At 41.9% G+C, this 18,367-nt stretch overlaps 1 protein-coding gene across 2 annotated transcripts in view; it reads left to right on the forward strand.

Moving 5' to 3' along the window:
• The first annotated feature begins 1,418 nt into the window (after window positions 1-1,418).
• Window positions 1,419-18,367, forward strand: part of phactr3b (phosphatase and actin regulator 3b) — a 45,659-nt gene continuing 28,710 nt past the window's right edge. The window contains exons 1-2 of one of the 2 annotated variants that reach the window (XM_035152782.2): window positions 1,419-1,680; window positions 18,179-18,337. In XM_035152782.2, the coding sequence (XP_035008673.2) occupies window positions 1,560-1,680; window positions 18,179-18,337 (280 nt within the window). In that variant the 5' untranslated portion in view covers window positions 1,419-1,559. Of the gene's footprint in view, window positions 1,681-13,108; window positions 13,379-18,178; window positions 18,338-18,367 lie in introns of those variants that run through there. The other variant, XM_047339458.1, reaches the window with a different exon arrangement.

The raw sequence follows: 18,367 nt of genomic DNA on the forward strand, positions 1-18,367 counted from the left end.
CAGTTTTTCCGGAGGACACGTCGCTCTGTTCCCAGCTCTGCTCGGCTTGATCCCCTCAACACTTGACCAATCACCTGCAAGTGTAAAATACAATCAGGCATCAGAGCAGTGAGCTGTACAATCAGCTTGAGCTCGAGGGAGGACGAGACATGGAGTGAGCTGTTACTGCTGCAATAAAACATTTCATCATGTGTTTCATATTTTCACATGTGCTCAATTATCTTTTATAGCTTCTTAGTAACAATGTCTAACTGTGTAAAAATGATTCATTCATTTCAATAAAATAACAGCACAAGTTGTAATAAAAATATGCGTGGGAAAATATGAGTGTGCTTAATTAAGTAAAGGATAATCATGATGCCTTTAACTCGTTACCATAGTCTGTGCTCCAAGGTTAATCTTATTTTCTTTACCTTACTTTCCTCCATTTAATTTCGGGGCAGCATGTTTATATTTCTGGCAGAAAAATACAACTTCTCAGCAGACAGATCTCACATCTGTGTAGCCCTGCATCCTTTTACTCAACAAACGGGGATGGCTCAGTCCAGTGGGAAAACGTCATTAACAGAGTCCCCATTTTCTGCCACTCCATAAATGCAAAGCTGCCTTCAGGGGCTGTGGGACAGATCACATCTAAGAGTTGGCCTATTGCACTTTAAGTCATCAAAGCGTGAAATAGCCCTCAGAAAGGAGTTTAGCCAGTGGTGGAGGAAATACTCTGATCCTTTACTAAAGTACTATTACCATGATGCTAAAATACTCTTGTTTACTGAAATAAAATTAAGTAGGTGTCATCAGAAAAATTATGCCCAAACTTTGAGAATCACTGCAGGGAAATGGCCCCAATTATATGGACCTACTATCATAGCTGTCTGAGGTGGATGTAGTTAGATTTGTGTATGGAAAAGGATCAATGTGCTTAATCGACTGAGCATTTAAATCTAATAATTTACATATATTTGTGAATATAATATAATATATCAAAATGTAATGGTGCATCCTTATTTTTAAAGTTATTCATACGTTTTGCTTGTAGCCTAAATTCTTAATTTATAAAACAACTGGTAACTATAGATTAGAACAATATTTTTCCATGCAAGTTAAGTACAAATACATTACATTTGTACTAAAGTCCATGCATTTAGTCACATTCGTCGACCTAGTGAAGGCTTTGCTTATATGGAGAACGGTGAGATGCAAACTCTATGGTTATAATATAATTAAATACTCTATTGCATAACCTACATTATATGTCCCTTTTCAATGTCCGGACTCTAGATATTTATTATTTTACTTTTCAAACCAAATGAATCTCACAAGTTGAATTAAGATTTTCTATCTAAAGATATTGGGGAACATTGAAAAGAGGGGGATTTACGAGGCGCACAGGAAGGCGCCATGATGCTGCGCGCGTAATGGATTTCCCCAGCAGCGCTGCTGCTCGTCTTGGAGCAGGAGCTGCAGCTGCAGCAGCGCAGCCACAGTGAAGCAGCTCCACTACTTGATGCTGGCGACCTTGGCCGGCGCTGGCTACGCCTTCCAGCTTCCCCTCTCCCACCATGGCATCGTGCTCCGCCACCGGGCTGGAGGAGGAGGAGGACTGCGTGCTGCAGCGGGGCCGATCTCAGAGTGACCCGAGCAGCATCACCGAGGTCCGCCTGGGTGAAGCGCACAGAGCAGGTAAGCAGCGGAGGGGGGGAGGCAGGGGGGAGGGGGCTGCACGCGTGCTGTGACAGCTGTCACCTCTGTGCGCTCTGGCCAGGTGCTTGGATTGATCGCACGCGCATCGCAGTGTCAGTCGGCTCTCGTCTGCAGCCCGATCACATCCCTGTGAATATATATGCAACAAACGTAGGTTGTGTTGAAAACGTGCGTCATTTACTATCCCCCCTGTATGTGCTCAGTGCTGAGCTGTGCGGGGCCGTGCTGTGCTGGGCTGTAGGCCTTATTGCTCTAATAACGGTGCCACTTACAGTGACACAAGGAATCAGGGACGTTTCTGTGCCATGCAACACACAGCGTGAGATGTAGTCCAATGGTGTCCCTCCACTCACGTCTCTGATGACTCATTATAGCGGTGCATTAAAAATAACACGCATTGATCAGCTGACATTTACTCATGTGCAGATGTTTCACAGCTGGAGCCCATGCAGTGTTTCCCCCACCAATCTGTCCCATTTCCCTGTTTATTCCTCTCCATATAAACATAATTGTTGTGATTACTTGCAGACGATGCCATTAATGCAAAGAACCCCCCCCCCATGACAAAAGTGATTTTTATGAGGCAGATATCATATTTTTGCAGCAAGGTGAAGATATAATGTACAACTTGCCGTGGACTGCAGTATATGGAGCTGAAGCTGATGAGAGTGATGGTTGTGTATTTGGCTGTTTCCATGGCGATCCAAATGGCAGAAGGCAGCACTTGGCTCTCCGTCTCTGAGCTGACATGGTGTTTGTCTGCTGCACTCACTGGTTGTTGTTGGCTTTTTTTGAACATTTTGTTTTGGAGTGTTTGTCCTCATTACCCTCGGTGATATATTGCAGCCGGCTATTCAGTGAGAAACGCCACTTAGTCTGTGAATCGTCTTAGGGATTCACATTTCCACTGGGAGTCGCTGGGCTAAGTGGCCACCAAGCAGCAGTCATGGGATGTGTACGGTTTTGAAAGGTATTGATCAGTGGATCTATATGGCAGTATGATAAATCAGTCATTTTAATATCCACCACCGCCCACACGCTGTCGACTCAACTGGTTTCACTACGTAGAAAATGATGCTACTCAGCTGCTGTTGCACAAATGAGAGGCTCAGTTACTGAATCCTAGTCTGATGTGTGTCTGTGTGTAATATGTGAGACAGTGCATAGTACATAGTGTGCGATTTTGTTTTCATTCGTGTGTGTGTGTGTGTGTGTGTGTGTGTTCCGGTCTGAAGGTGTCACAGGGATCAGCTATCTTTAGATGTGAGGGCAATGGCAACACTGCAGAGAAGATCTTCAAGTTCTCCTGCTGACAGGAGGATGTTGTGTTCGTGCCCTCGGCTTCTACCGCTTGTCACGTTGTCGTGGTTGTTATGGTTACGTAACAGCGTTGGTGTACAGGCAACTCTGAGACAACGCTGGCAGCAGTGTCCTGTGATACACTACATCCACTGTTCCTTACCGTTTTAAACTTGAATTCACCCTGATCCCACCTCCGAAAGAAGCGCTGCAGCAGATTTCATCCAGAGCTGAAGTTTTCCTGTGCAGCATCAGGCAGACAGGGATCGGGCAATGCTGCAGTGAAGCCCGCCTGCCCTTCTCCTTCCCCTCTGCTACTAACCCTTTCCTAGCCCTGGCATGCCTACTGCCGCTTTGATCCTGGCCCTTGAAGAACCATCTCCATTAGAGGGGATAAAAGGGGGGAGTGACACATCCCTGATGATGGCATTATCATGGCATCCAGCTGGGCAGTGTCACACTGAATCAGCTGCACACTAAACTGGGCCTAATACTCAAATGTCTTCTTCTTCCATTGTGATGCTTTTACAGTGATGCAGGAGGAAAACGAAGCATTTCCCTCTCTGGCACGTGGTCACAACCGAAACAGAAACCACTCGACATTTGTGCAGAGAAGGAATCGTTCAAATCAGATTCTGATCCTACATATTTTGATGCCATAAAACACCACACAGAGCAACAAGGACTCTGATTCTACCGGAATACATGTTTCTCAGAACCTAACACATGACAGCCTGTAGTTAAAATGCTTTTCTCTACCAGACACAAATGGCAGACTCAGAGCAACACATTCAAATTCTCTTTACATGGAGATGGTTTTGCTTTTAGAGGCGACGACAAGCAGCAACATTGTTCAGCACATACAGGTTACATCACCATCTCAGTTAGAGATGATACAGAGCTTGAAGTGCAGCCAAAGTATTGAAGCCCAAAGGTGAGATTCATGCTGCGCTCAAATTCTGGCATATAAAGTAGCCAGCAATCCATAAATTCATTACGTTCATGAAGAGATTGACTGCGCAGGTACAATGTGACACTTGCACTTGCACCTGCAGACAGAATTGGCAGAGTTTTCCCAGCTGTTACAGTCTGCTGGTGGAGAGGACAAGTGTGATTTTGATGGCCTTGGCATTTGTTATACTCACAGTCACAGATTCATCATCATGATCCACGATGTGGCCACAGCAGCGATCCTGGATCTGCATTACATAACTAAATAAAACCAAACCTAGCAGAAAATGAGCACTTGAACATATGTCAGTGTGATAAGAACCAGCTAAAATGACAGAAACCATCTTTGGAAAACAATCTATTTGCCATGTTCTTTGACCTGTTCTATTTGGCCCTTGTCCCATCCACTAACATTGAGGAGATGGGGTTTATGACTGCACCTGTTTCTGCAGCCAGTCACCACCAGGGGCGATTTAGATGATTTAGCTTCACTTTTGGGAAGCTGACACACTGTCCATCTTAATATACAGTCTATGGTATAAGCCTGCCATTGGCTGTGTGTCTCACCATTTATTACCCCTCCATATCTATATCCCCTTTTTAACAAGAAGTAGTCTAATTGCTGAAAATGGTTTTGGAGTTTTGAGGAAGACCTCATAGTTTCAGCTGCAGTTATATACCCACAAGTGGCATGCAATGCAGTTCCCTCTCACTCGAGAACTTCTCTTTCACGCTCTAGTCTATGTACCTGTCACTCGCAATCTGTTGTGCATGAGAACGACCCTCATGCACGTGCACCCCCGCTACCGCCATAAATTGAATTTATTCTGTGGGAAAGGTTGCAAAGGAAGTGAAAGAAATCCTGAGTCCACCAATTTATTTGGATCTGTCCCCAAATTGAATGGGTTCTTCCTTGGGCCATGTCGCACCCATCTACAAAATCTCATGGAAATCACAAGAATAACATTATTACCCTAATATCCTGGTTCAGCTTTGTAAAAACATTGGTTGTGTGCAAATTAGACATTATGAGCTGCATTGCAGGTCCATTCACTTTCACTTTCACTTCCAAATTAAGTGCTTTAGATAAACAGGCTTCTCAGCAATCAACGTGGTACCATGTTATCTTTATCTGTAGAAATGATGACCAAAACAATACAAAAGTTGCGAGTTATAATAAACAGGATTTTTAGATTTTAAATTTTTAGAGTAATCTTATAAACGAATAGCACAGAAAATAGGATTGTTTTAATGTCCCTAATGAATATATCTCTCAAATGTACTTTTGCAATTGACGTCCTGATGAAGTGCCAGTGGCCTCAGCAAACAAAACAAAACATGTATAGGGCTGATGGCGGTGCTCTGTCCGTCTCTGGTGTTACCTCATAGCCTGCTGGAGTCTCTTCTCTTGCTCCCCTCGTCTCTCTGAGCCGGTGATGTTGTGCTAATCTGACATGTCGCTCTAACATCAAAGGCTTTCTCCCTGGACTCCTCCAACCACCTCGGCTCGTCACATCGCCTCCACCCACACATCTCAGCTACGTACTGGCCTCAGTTTGATCCTCACGGGGATTCTGACGAGGCCATTAAGATTGTTTTTATTTTAATCAGGGTGCCTCATGTTTTATTAACCACATAGCCTATACATAAGAGAGTGTGTCTCATTTCATATTCAGAGCTGTTATTGAACAGTGAGCCGATTAGAAGAGAGTAGGGTCCCTTGACAATATGAGCCACTTATGGTTCCCCAAAAATGTCACTTCCTTTTCAGTCACAAATGTATATAAACAAATTAAATTTTCTACATTCATACTAGCAGCTCTCGAACTGTGCATTCACATGCTCTTTGGAAGGTCCTTTTTCCAACCCAAGCTGTGAAGTCGTTGTTCTGACCTCGGTGTGTCCATGTGCTTTGAAGTTGAAATGTGGGAAAATGATGGAAGCTGCAAGCCTCGCAAACAACTCGGCAACTCCTGAACCAAAATCTTCACAGATTTTCCGAGTTGTTGGTGCAACTCTAGATAGCATTCATGTGAATTTTCAGACTCCAGAAATAATTTTTCGAATTATTTTGAATTACCACATTCTACCACATAGTCTATTCTTAGGCTACAGCAGTATCTGGAATATCTACAGTTGTTCTTTCATTCATCAAGTCATTTAGCATTTTAACACTGCAAGGTTATCAGGCAATGAGGCAACATTAACACTGGATAGATACATATGTATATATATATATATATATATGGTCGGCCCGCTGCTAAAAAATAATCCAAGGGGAAACGCTGAAATATATATAGATGAAATGGATCATCAGTGTTTTATGCGTACGTTTTGCAGTCAGTGTTTATTAGGAACACATACCAGACTTATACCTGGCGATCCTACTCTCTTTTCATTGGCTTGCAAGCCTGGCATCCGCAGACGTGAGGTTTGCAGTTGTACAGTTGTTACTCTCTGAAAATACCATGCTGAGGTGACACTAGAGAGATGTTTAAAGGTGTCTCAAACACCTGCACATTAGGAGAGGTCCAAAAATGCTGCTAAGTGGGGTCAAGAGCAGTTGAAAGGTCAAACTGCCACCAGAGGGCTCTACTTGGCAGATGGCTGTGTTTCATAAATGAGGTAAGCAGTCACTGTCAATGAGTCCGGCACTGCAGTCACCTGACCTCTCACAAAGAAAAGGGACAAATGGTTTGTCCAAGGTCGTGCTGCATATAGAGTGGGAATGGACGGACTTTCTCAGGATTACTCAGCGCTTTACTGCAAGGTTTAAGATGAGATGCAAGTAGACTGATGCACTTTGAATGAATGTTCACTTTACGTCGAATCACCCTTCAGACTGTGATTCAGAGACAGGAATGAGCATTGTGCAGGCATCGTTAGAATAAGCTCTGAAACCGTTTGAAATTCTCGCAGAGGAGGTTAAAAAAACTCCACGCTGAAAAGTAAGCTTTGCGTAACTTCATGCTCCTCTGGATATTTTTAGAGCTGATGCAACTCCTCAGAGTGTTTTAGGATCTCGCGTCTATTTAAAAGTGGAACATCTAAAAGGAAAGATGAAGGGTTTAGTGTGGAGAGTATGGCCGTGATTAATGTGGAGCATTGCAGATGTGATGTGATGAATCTAGGGCTATTTAGTGATTTTGCTGAGACAGTAATAGGTTGTTCCGTCAGTGAGTTTTTACCCTTGAGTCTTTGTCGCAGCGTTGATTCTTCTTTATGAGCCAGCAGAGACTCAATGGTGGTATAGTGGCTAATTCAAAAATACCTCTTTTTGTGCCAACTCATCTCTCATGTCATTATGCACTATGCAGAGATATCTCTGTGTCCCTCTGTCTACAGCTCCCTGTGGAGGCAGGCAGGATAAAACATGACATCACTCTCTGCCAATGTATTGGAAGGACACAACAGCACTATGTAGGAGACTCACAGTGTGGATACAGACCCCCAAACCAAACTCTCATTTCACATTTTTTCTTCATATAAAGGGGAACACCACCAACTTCACATGTCAAAATCTGATAAATTGCCAGAAGTGGTGTCACTCGAGTCAGTATAGTTGGGGCTGTGAACTCAAAAGTTTGAGAAGCTAAAATATTTGGGGATGTACACTTTTTCTTAAAAGCTAAAGGTTAATGATACTTATCATAATATCAATATCACAATATCACAATCAGTCATGAAAAAACAACACCAAACAACATGTGTAAAGATATATTATATACGTCCTCTACATGCCAATAACCTCAATGTCCACAAGTCACCCCCACAGGCCGTTTTATACACAAGGTTGTTCTGATTGTCAATGGCTAGAATTAGGTCGGTGGACTATAATTGCTGACTCAGTCCTTGACCACTTGGGGGCAGTAGAAAAATAGTTGTAAGTATATGTAGCAGCTTGTTAGCAATTCATCCTCTGCAGAGAAACATCAGCATTCTTTTGAGTGGCGTGTCCAGCAGCCTGACCAATATAAGTCTCATTTGTACTCTTCTTTAACTGTTTTTGGTCTCCACCAACTCAGAAATGCAACATTCTCGTAGGTGTTGAATGCTTAAATGTTCATTAGCTAGATGCTAACTTTGTCCAATGGAGTGGACAAGTACTATAACATGGTTTCATAGGTATATTGCTGAAAATGCCTTGAAATTATGAATTTTAGTGTTAAACACTTAATAAGTAAACTGAAACCGAAAAGATTACAGGCCGACTTATATATCATAGATCATCATAGATATACATATATCAATATTGAGCTTTGGGGGTGATTTGGTCTTCTGCGTAAATCAAATCGAGCAAATTGTCTGATATGACAGGATGCAACAATGTTGCAACAATGTTTGACAATTAAAGAGCAGAAAAGAGAACAAAGTGATCTTAGAATGTGTTTTTCTCCATGTACAGACTGAACAGTTGCACGAACAGACATGGTGAAGCTGTTCTACCCCCACCCCTGTGACACACAAACACACACACTGTCTCCCCTCCCCCAACAACTAAACAATCTGGGATCCCTAAACAACAAGGATGTCACACATACAGTAGGACTTAAAAATTGCTGCTATAGTCTGCTGTAGACTGATGGAATTAAAAACAGAGCGGTGGTGAAGCTTTGCCCAAAGAGACCAAATCTTGTGGCTTGTGTTTACTTCTCTGTGTGCCACTTACATCTTTCACCAACAGAGCTTGGCTTTTATTCTCCATTGTGCTCTTCATGACAGGTTCTCAGGCAATGCTGCCTTTATGATTTAAATAGATGTTTTTCTGCGTGTGTGCCCTTTTATTTAGTATTCTTACAGGGTTTAATATCCTGGAATTGCTCTCATATGTCTGCAAGAACAGTGTAACCCTCCTGAGGGTGCCCATAATATGATTTATTTTAAGGAAAAGAAAGACTATGTGTTAAGCACAGGCTGATACCCTGTGACTGGGTCAGGCATGTTGGGGGACTCGACTTAAGCTGTCAGCCATTTACACACGATGTATCTTTTATGAATGTTGCATGGGCTGACCTAATTCCTTTCAGAGACGACGAGAAGCAATATGTTGCACAGGAGAACACACCACAGCATCCAGCTGATCCTTTTGACATCCTCATCCCACATCAACATGGGTATAAGGCTCAGACAAATGGAAACAGCAGCGTTATGATCACTCCGACGCCCCTGGAAAGGCAGAGGCTCTTGACCACCTCCAGCAGAGTTATTTTCAGCCATTCATCTCTACAAAATCTACACTGCACATCCCACGGAGCTGGGGAGTGGAAACAGCCTAGTGAGGGTTTAATTAGAAAAAAAAAGATCCTTTTGGTCTCTGCGGCAGATGTAATTAAACAAATGCTAAATCCCAGAGTAGGAATGGAGAGACTCTGGCTGACGAGACTCTCTCAGCAGTGTTAAAGAGACACTAACAAGAAAAAATGAAAGCTACTAATCAGCCCCCAAATGTTTTTTAATGTGACGTGAGCGAACCCTATGAAATACATGAAATTAAAAAGGGTTTTTTTTACTCACAGGTGAAATGTTCACCATGTTTGCTTGGTCCAACTGTTATGTGAGCATCTTGGTGCCTTCCTCCATTTTTCATGTGATTGTTAACTTGAATATCCTTACCGCTTTGGATTGTGGGTCGGACAGACCAAGCAATCTGAAGATGCCACCTTGGTTTTGCGGTTGCTGTAATGGCATCTTCATGATTTTACCTGACACTCTATAAACCAAAATGATGACTAGAGCCCAGGCAGTATGGCGTCGACCTGAGAAACCTGGCCTCCTCCCAACCTTGAAACATCCCCTTCGGAGGAATCCCAGAGACTATTTTGTTTGCAGCTCACACACACTACGCAATCGAGGCTGTGTCTTCCCCGCTGCTACAGTCCCCCATTTGTCACTGTGACACTGCATTGGCTCGCAGGCTGCACAGGCTTTGGCTCTACCTGATGAATGATTCAGCAGATTTAAAGGGGAACAGTGCTGGAGTGGAGCAGCAGCAGAGTTATGAAAATGAAATGTAGGTTGCACTGTCGGTCTCGAAAACCTGTTTAGGACTTAAATGTCAAACACAATGAAGTTACTTACATTTGATGCTACATTATTGGCTGCTTCTGACATATGGGTTTAACAACCACTGTAGATGTGCAGAGTCACAATATGCCTCATATTAACAAACCATTTGTAAAAAAATCCTTGGGCAAATACTTGATTATATTTATTTAGCCAAAGGTGGAAATTATTGTAGGTCACAGATACCTGACATCATGATTCAGTTACTCTGCGGTTATGCTGTGAAACACAAGACATCTCCCATCCCAGTGAATGGGATTATTACTGCACGTTTGAGGTTTGCAATCAATTGTAAAGTGCTTTGGTGCAAATTGCTTCACAAATGGACACTCCATAACTGAAGGTTTGAGCAGTTATACTGCTGATGTGCAGCGTGCTGCTCCAGTTTCCCTCGCCTCCCTTGTGACTGCACAACACTTACGTAGCCTGCACTTGCACAAACACACAGGCAGAAACACACACTTGTGGCCACTACCCACCATGTACACTTTACAGCTTATTTACAGAGAATTTAAGTGTTTTGATCTCCATCAGGGCATCGACATTCATAGAATCACTTGTCTACAAGGTAAAAGCACATCCAGCTAAATCACAGAGCCTTTATTTTGAAAAATGTGTGACCTTGGGTCTGAAGATTTTGTAAATTGCTCAACAGACCACTGTAATAGCCGATATGCAATGAATGAAAAAATAACGGCAGTTAAGTACATCATTAAAACTTATATACAAGCCACATACATGAACAGTAGTTTCCTTTTATGCAAAACATCGGCTTCAAAATAGTAGTTGCCGATAAACCAGGTAGGATTAACATTACGTTTTCCAACTTCAGTCTGCACCTTAGACGGTACATAAAAAGCTCTGCATTTCCACAGGCCAAGCAAACAGCCCATTCCAAACAGACAGGCTTAGAACAGACACTTCACTTAGATATGAACAGAGAAACAGAAAAACACTGGTATAATAATAACAATGATTCAGTTTCATAGTAATCCAGGCTGTTGAAGCGGTATACACAAAACCTAGCTCTGGAATTCATACATTTAAGTGAGTAGTAAGTCATAATGAATGTTACGAATAATACACAAGTGTTTTTCATAATGTGAGAAAAAGAGTTTGCTAAGAAAATTGTCTATTTAGTTAAAGTAGATTTAAGCCCTTTGGCTTCGCAGTTTGAAGCTCTGCTCTTGACAAATATTTCCATCTGCTCTTGTTGGTGAATGGATCCTGCATCACTGAAGTCACTTGAGATTCCCTCATCTTCAAGTTGGCAAGCTGGAGGTCGTGTGTCACTTCTTTACGAGCTGATCACAATTTCTGTGCACAACCTTTTGGCACGCCGTACGTGCTCGGCCATATTAAATGAAGTCTTGTAAATATTGAATGAGATTCATGTTCTCTGAGTAGCCTACGCCACCAGTTTTATTCTTTGTTTACTGCTGGTGCGTCCCTGAGGAGAAATCCAGCAACTGACTGTTATCATCCCTGATGTAACTCGGCCCTTCCTGTACGAGCAGCCTTGTAGAAAATCGATCTGAAACCACAAAGGTTTTGCTTAAGTGATGTTGTCTCAGTAATTAGTCGTCTGTGCTGATGAAGCAGGGATGACAAGATATATTTAAAAACTGGTCTTCAGCAACATAAAAAAAAACAAAAAACACTGTATATAATGAAAAACATGAACACAGTCTTTCTCTATTATTGCAACAGGGTTTATGTGACTGTATAAAGTCCTGAATAAGTAGCTTTTTGACCAGAGCATGTGAGTATATTTCATCTTTAATAACCTGTGGTATTTTATGTGGTATTTTCTGACCTTAGCAGCAGACCTGATATTTTTATGTAAACTTTCTTTGAGGTTTTTAGCCACGTTACCATGGACGACACACAACTTTTGAATGGATTCTCTCACTTGGATCACTTTGGTGATTCCCTGACTTTTTTTGGGGTGAAATTTTGTGAATCCTAGCTGTTTAAATACCTGAAAAAACATGCATATTATTCTCTCATCATTCTCCACTGCACTTTGTGACTGTGAATCAGCTATTTGTTAAAAAAATTATATCATATTCTTTTTTTCAAGGAAGAATGTCAAACATTGATTGTTTATTTTATCAAATGTGCAGCTTTTCATCTTGTCTTTGTCTTTGGTGATGGTAAATTCATTTTGATGGGCTTTGGACTATTGATCAGACAAAACACACAGTTTTACGATGTCCCTTTGGGCTGTAGGGATCTTGATGTGTCCTTGTCTCAATTTTCTAACTTTTTGTAGAATAATCACAGAATAATTAATCAAATAAATGGCATAGTGCAAGTAACTTTTGGATTGTTGCAGCTGTCGTTAAACTGCTGTAGCCTTCTAAATCTTCTTTTCTATATGTGGCTATAACATTTCACAAAAGTTAAGTAATGACAAAATGCCAGTCAACGTCATTTTTTTCATTGGAGCCTGCACGTTAATTCATGACACAGGCTATTCTGTATTCATGGCTGTTCTGTGGTCGCCTAGTTTTCTGTTTGCTGAGTCTGAAAAAAAACCTCAGCACAAACTTATACCTTTATATGGCTGATTAATGTAATAAAATAGTATATTGGAGAAATAACTAATTAACCTTGCTTGACCTGTAAACTCTGACGAAGTGCATCCTTCTCAGCTGACAGGATTTACTATTAAAATGATACTGCAGATGCGACGGTACCTATTTGAACTGCAATGTTATACTTTACAGCCCAGTGTTACTTCAACTGTTAGTTTAATTTGAGGTTATCATTATAATACTTAACACATAATACAATTTATTGCAGAATAGTAGGTGCAGGATGAGGATCCTCCTCAAACGCCATTGCAGAATTTAATTTAAGGAGATATTTGGATTATCTCCAGCTACCCATGCTGCTGAAAGTGCACATAATGCATTTAAGGTTTAGAAAATAAGCTCTTATTTGTTATTCCAATGGGGGGTGGGCTCCCAGATGCGTGTGGCCGCCTCTGGCTGTACTACGTTGTGCAGTAGCCAATGGCAGAGCCCGAGGAGGATGAGCGTGTGTCAGTTTATCTGGCCCCCTCCTCCCGGCGGGAGGGGCGGGGCTCGCATGGCCCATCACCAGCACTGGCAGCAGCGAGCTGCGGACTATGGCTGCGGATGGAAGCCGGTGGTCTCCACCTGAGTGTGTTCCCGCTCCCACCTTTACCGCCGCTGTTACACCGGGATTTGACACATTTTTGAACGAACCATTGTTTCAGGGACCGGTTTTGAAGTCGTTCGCTTCTTACTTGTAACAATAAGTAAACAGCAGCAGTCCCCGCTCCAGAGCGTCGATCTGTGAACACATGAAGCGAGCAGCGGGTCTGCTGTGATAGGTAAGAGACATCCTCCAACACCGTTACTCTGATTTCATACTTCACATGTATTTACCTTAAAAGTACTGTTGATCATGGGATGAGTCTGCTGGGACTTGTAGTTTTTGTCTTTATGACCATATGGTACTCAGTGCTGCTATAACCACCATTTATATCACCATCATATAACTGTAATATTCCCACAGTGACCTGTGGCGTTTCTTTTATTTTTTGAGTTATGCTTTTTATTGTTTCCATAAGAAATACAACAACGTTTACTACAGCAGGTAAAGTGTACTTCTACCAACAAAGTAAAAGAAAGGGTGTATAGCATAATGAAAGTATAAAACCAATACATAATAATAAAATGCAAAATCTAAATGAGTTATGTAAAGGTTGCATCATAATATTCAGGAAACGGCCGAGCAGTACAGTGAGTTTCTAGCGAAGAGGGCTTGTATAATATTTTCATTTTTAGTAGGGGTTTGGCTGTGATAAAAATGTAATATTGCTTTGGAGACTTGTCATGGACATAACATAATATTACTACATAATATAGATTTAAACGTGCATTTATTTTATTAAAACAAAGCTCATGAAAGTAAGTTGTCAGTAACGTGAGTGAGGAGAATGCTTCCTCATTATCTGCAGGAGCAGCTCTGTGCTTTAGGTTACAGTACATTGACTGTACATTATCTCTGACTTTGATATTCAATCTTATTTTTCCCTGCTTGAAAAGACGACTCTTTGCAGAAAAGACATGTTCACGTTCACCCAAACCCCAGGCCACCGAAGCACTTTGATAAATATTTCAACATAACTTGCAAATTGCGCCCTGATTTACATTATGCATCGTTGCATGCTGGGCCGCGATTGGCTGCGGTTCTCCGTCTCTCTGTGTGGCAGCATCCTTCCCCGATCCGCCCAGCAACTCCCTATTCCTCATGTCGTGGTGATTCTCTACCTCCGAGGGCCTTTTTTTCCCTCCTGCAGCATCCAGCGTAGTAACCATGGCAACGGCAGCCTGACCCTGGGTTGCGCTGCTCCTGTTACTACAGGCCTGACCTGAATTCGCAGCTGCATCCCAGGCAGGCGCACACGACTTGGGCGACTGACCTGCTTCTCATTGTTGGTGGACAAGCAGCTGAGGGCGTCGGATAAAGACGGGGCACCAAAACCACCGCTGCTGCTGCTGCCCATGGATCGATGAACTCTGTTGAGACAGAGATGAAACTCTATTGGCCCAGTGCTTTAAGAAGAGGCTGAATGTTTGTGATGTGAATGCAGTGTTATGTTAATGCAGGGATAGATGCAGCTTCTGTATGCATATGCAACAGCTGCAGTCTCTATAGGTTTCTAGCTTCTACGACAGATTCCTTTTTAGTAAAGTGTTGTTCAATCACAAAACACCTAAATTATTGCTCTTGTGTGCCAGTACATTTAAAATCACCTGAAGGGCTTTAGGAATGGTTATTGGCATTTTTTCCCACTATTTCCTGAGATTGGATTAAGTGATTAATGGAGGAAGTAATTGGCAAATGAATCAATAATGAAAATAGTCAATGGAGCCTTCATGAAAACCCTCCTTGTGAACATTTTGATAGTGAGTAGCTGCTGACATGATGCCTTGTATCTGTGCTGAAATCCTGTGTAAATATATCACCTAGTTGAAAGGTGCCTGCTGGTATGTGCACATGGAGAATCTTTTTTTTATTTAGCTGGATTTTGACCGTGTTGTTAAAACCACATTGTGAATATGTTGCACTTTAGCTTGGGTGCTAGCTACTGCTACAGAAGGTGATCTGTACCTTCTGCCAGATGCTGACACCACCGCCATCAAATCCATCCTCACCTGTGGAACATCTCAATTTTTACATCACAGTACTTCTCCTTCTGTCTTCCTCTTATGTGACTGGGGCCAGTAAATGTGAGTGCATGTAATTCATTTCGTAAGGGAGATATTTGAGCAGATGTTGTAGATTTAGATGCGGCTGAAATTGATTTAAGGGATGAAAGTGTTTGTGGAGCGATCCCTGCTCAGCCCACAGCTCAGCTGTACGCTCCCTTAAGTGTCAGCTTGTTGGCGGAGCCAGACTGTGTAGGAGTGACTATTTCTGTCCTTTCTCCAAGGAACTTCAATAAATCTGTTCGGGCATTTATAACATCTCTCTCTCTCTCTCTCTCTCTTCTCTCTCTCAGTCGGCCTCAGTGCTTCTCTCCCTGTCTATCTGTTCATCATTGTGATCTGTCCACTACAGCTTAGCCTGTAGACTTAAAAGTGCTCCAAGAAGTCAGATGAGCCACTGAGAGGAGTAGCCACTGATCGATTTATCAGATTGTTGATCAACATCAATAAATATTTGGAGTCATTTACCAAGTATTTTTTGGTTTTAGCTCCTCTAATATGGAGATGTTTTACATTTCTTTTTCTTTTACATTAGAACACTGATTGGTTAGAACAGCCCAATCAATACATTGACAGACTGAGTTTATCAGCTGCTTAATGCTACTATGGATAAATCATTGTTGGCATTTATGACAGCTGATAAGTACCAAATGTAAGTAATGGGAAGCCAAAGATAGCTGCTTGGGCTATCTAATTTCTACCGCTGCTATTACAGTCTTTCCACGAGAGCACTGCCACACCAAGGCTGGCACCACTCTAATCCCTGTTAGTTCATTGAACGCAACACAGTTAAGCCAACTGCTGCAGAGGTTGAATTTCAATTGAGACTGTATGGACATTTTATTGATGAAGAGGGCCAAGTGACATGTTTTTAAATGACTTGTGTCTGGCTGACAATCTATAACCCAATGGATATTCAGTTTACAACAATAAGAAAGAGAGAGAAGCAGCAAACCTGCTGGAACCAGATAATATATTCTTCTTGTTTTTCATCTTATTGCCATCAAAATAATTCCATACTACCAACTCTTCACACATAAAATGGATGACCATTTCTTTCATCGGGTGTGATATTCAACTTAATCACATCTGTGGTCTTAGCGGGTCCTGGGCTTTCCAACAGATACCTTTTCCCAAGTGTCAAAACAATATCCTGACTATAACTGTAGTCAAATAATTCATAATTAATAAAATAAAAAAATCTCCTTTTCTTTCTAACTCACAATGAGAAATAATTTCGTCTAAATGAGGTGTTTTTAAAATACATTCCCAAAAGAAGTTGACATTGACTAAACAGACACTGACTGGGTGGTAACGTGTACTTTATTCTTTTCAAACAGATAAACCAGGAAAACCAAAGTCACATGGTCGACAGAAAGATAATATGAGCGAGCAGCTAAAACCAATTTGTATCAAGTGTGAAAGCAGTGTGACTGTGTGAAAGAGGTCACTCGTAATGATGAACCTACCTCACCGGCTGCTCCGCTCAGCTTTACAGAGGTTTATAGTGAGTTTCAGTTCGTTGAGTTGTTCGGTCACATGTTTTTCTTCACTCTCACAGCCCTTTAGAAAAAAGCCACAAAAAGCCTCTGTCCACTACCTGCTCGGCTCCAAACAGCAGACGGACACAGTCAGAGGCCAGCTGGGGAACATAGTTGAGCATTTAGCTGTTAAAGCTCAAAACTTTTCCTTCAGGTGTTGGTGAAGAACTGAAACAATCATCAGGTGACCAGAGACATGGCTCCAAAACGAATGATAACATCGCTCTGTTGCCTCCAAGTGGCCAAACAATCAGTAATTGCACAATAAACTGTATATGAACAAGTATTCATTGTTTCTCAGTTGACTAATTAATTTAATTAAGGATACATAAAGTTCCAGAAAATTAATTAGTTCCTGTAAAATGGAATAAGTTTTGGATGGTTTTGTCTCCTATGATAGCAAACAACTTTTACTTAATATATGAGATTCTGTCAAACTTTGGTTCTTGGATGTTGTGACATTTTATAGACAGAAATAAATCAAGCAACTGAGAAAATAATCTGCAGATTGGTTGATAATGAAAATTGTTGTTAGTTGCCGCCCTAGATTCATATTTTTCTTTCTCCATTACACACGCAGAACATAAAGTAAAGAAAAGTGTTCTTGTACATAAAAAGCATTTTACATATAAACATGTTTGACTACTATTATCAAGCATTGTGTGAAAAAAACAGTTAAACCTTTAACTTCAAGACAAGACCTTTCCCTCACCAAAATCTACTGTACAAAAAACAGAATTCAAAAATATACATTAGACATGGAGGCAAAACCAGTTGCTCATCTGCTTGTTTCTCAGTAGCAGCCTGTAAGATGCACAACATTCTGTCTCTGCTGCTTGTTGTCAAATAGTGCAGTAAATCTCTGTGAACGTCACTAACGCAGTAATGCAGCCAAAGTAATGTAAACTGTGTGGGGATTGCAGGCTGCAGATATCTGCTCTGACCTCAGAAGAGGCTGTTGTGCTGGAGCTGATTTAATTTATCCTCCGTGTGGCTTTTAAGAGAGTGTTTAAAAGCCTCCCATTGTCTGCGTGTGTTGGGGCCAGGAAGGTCTGGCTGCCCTGAAACCATGTGAGTCATTCACAAACAATGTGATTCTCTGTCTTCTCCCCACCGCTCGCTCACTCGCTCGCTGCTCCTCAGAATTAGACCGGAATCAATAAGGCATTTACAGCCACTGACCCACATTTGCCACTTTCACATGATGATGGGATGTTGGTACTGTTCGGCCAATTGTGTTACAAGTGATTTAATACTATTTCTGAAGTTTCTGCTACACTGGAGCGCTGACTGATGTCACCACTGCCTGTTGGCACGAAGGCTTTTGTTGTCTGCATCCCATTTTGAGGCAGCTGTGTTTGTTTGGTGTTGCAGATGGGATGGACCAGCAGAGGGCACTGCATTCGGGTTGCCTGGTCTCAGGGGTTCGCACGCCTCCCGTGCGCCGCAACAGCAAGCTGGCCAGCCTGGGACGCATCTTCAAGCCCTGGAAATGGAGGAAAAAGAAAAACGAGAAGCTGAAGTCTCCAGCAAGTGAGTGTGTCGTAAGACTTGTGCTGCAAA

This window comes from Hippoglossus stenolepis, chromosome 3 (assembly GCF_022539355.2).
Source record: "Hippoglossus stenolepis isolate QCI-W04-F060 chromosome 3, HSTE1.2, whole genome shotgun sequence".
NCBI classification, from domain to species: domain Eukaryota; kingdom Metazoa; phylum Chordata; class Actinopteri; order Pleuronectiformes; family Pleuronectidae; genus Hippoglossus; species Hippoglossus stenolepis.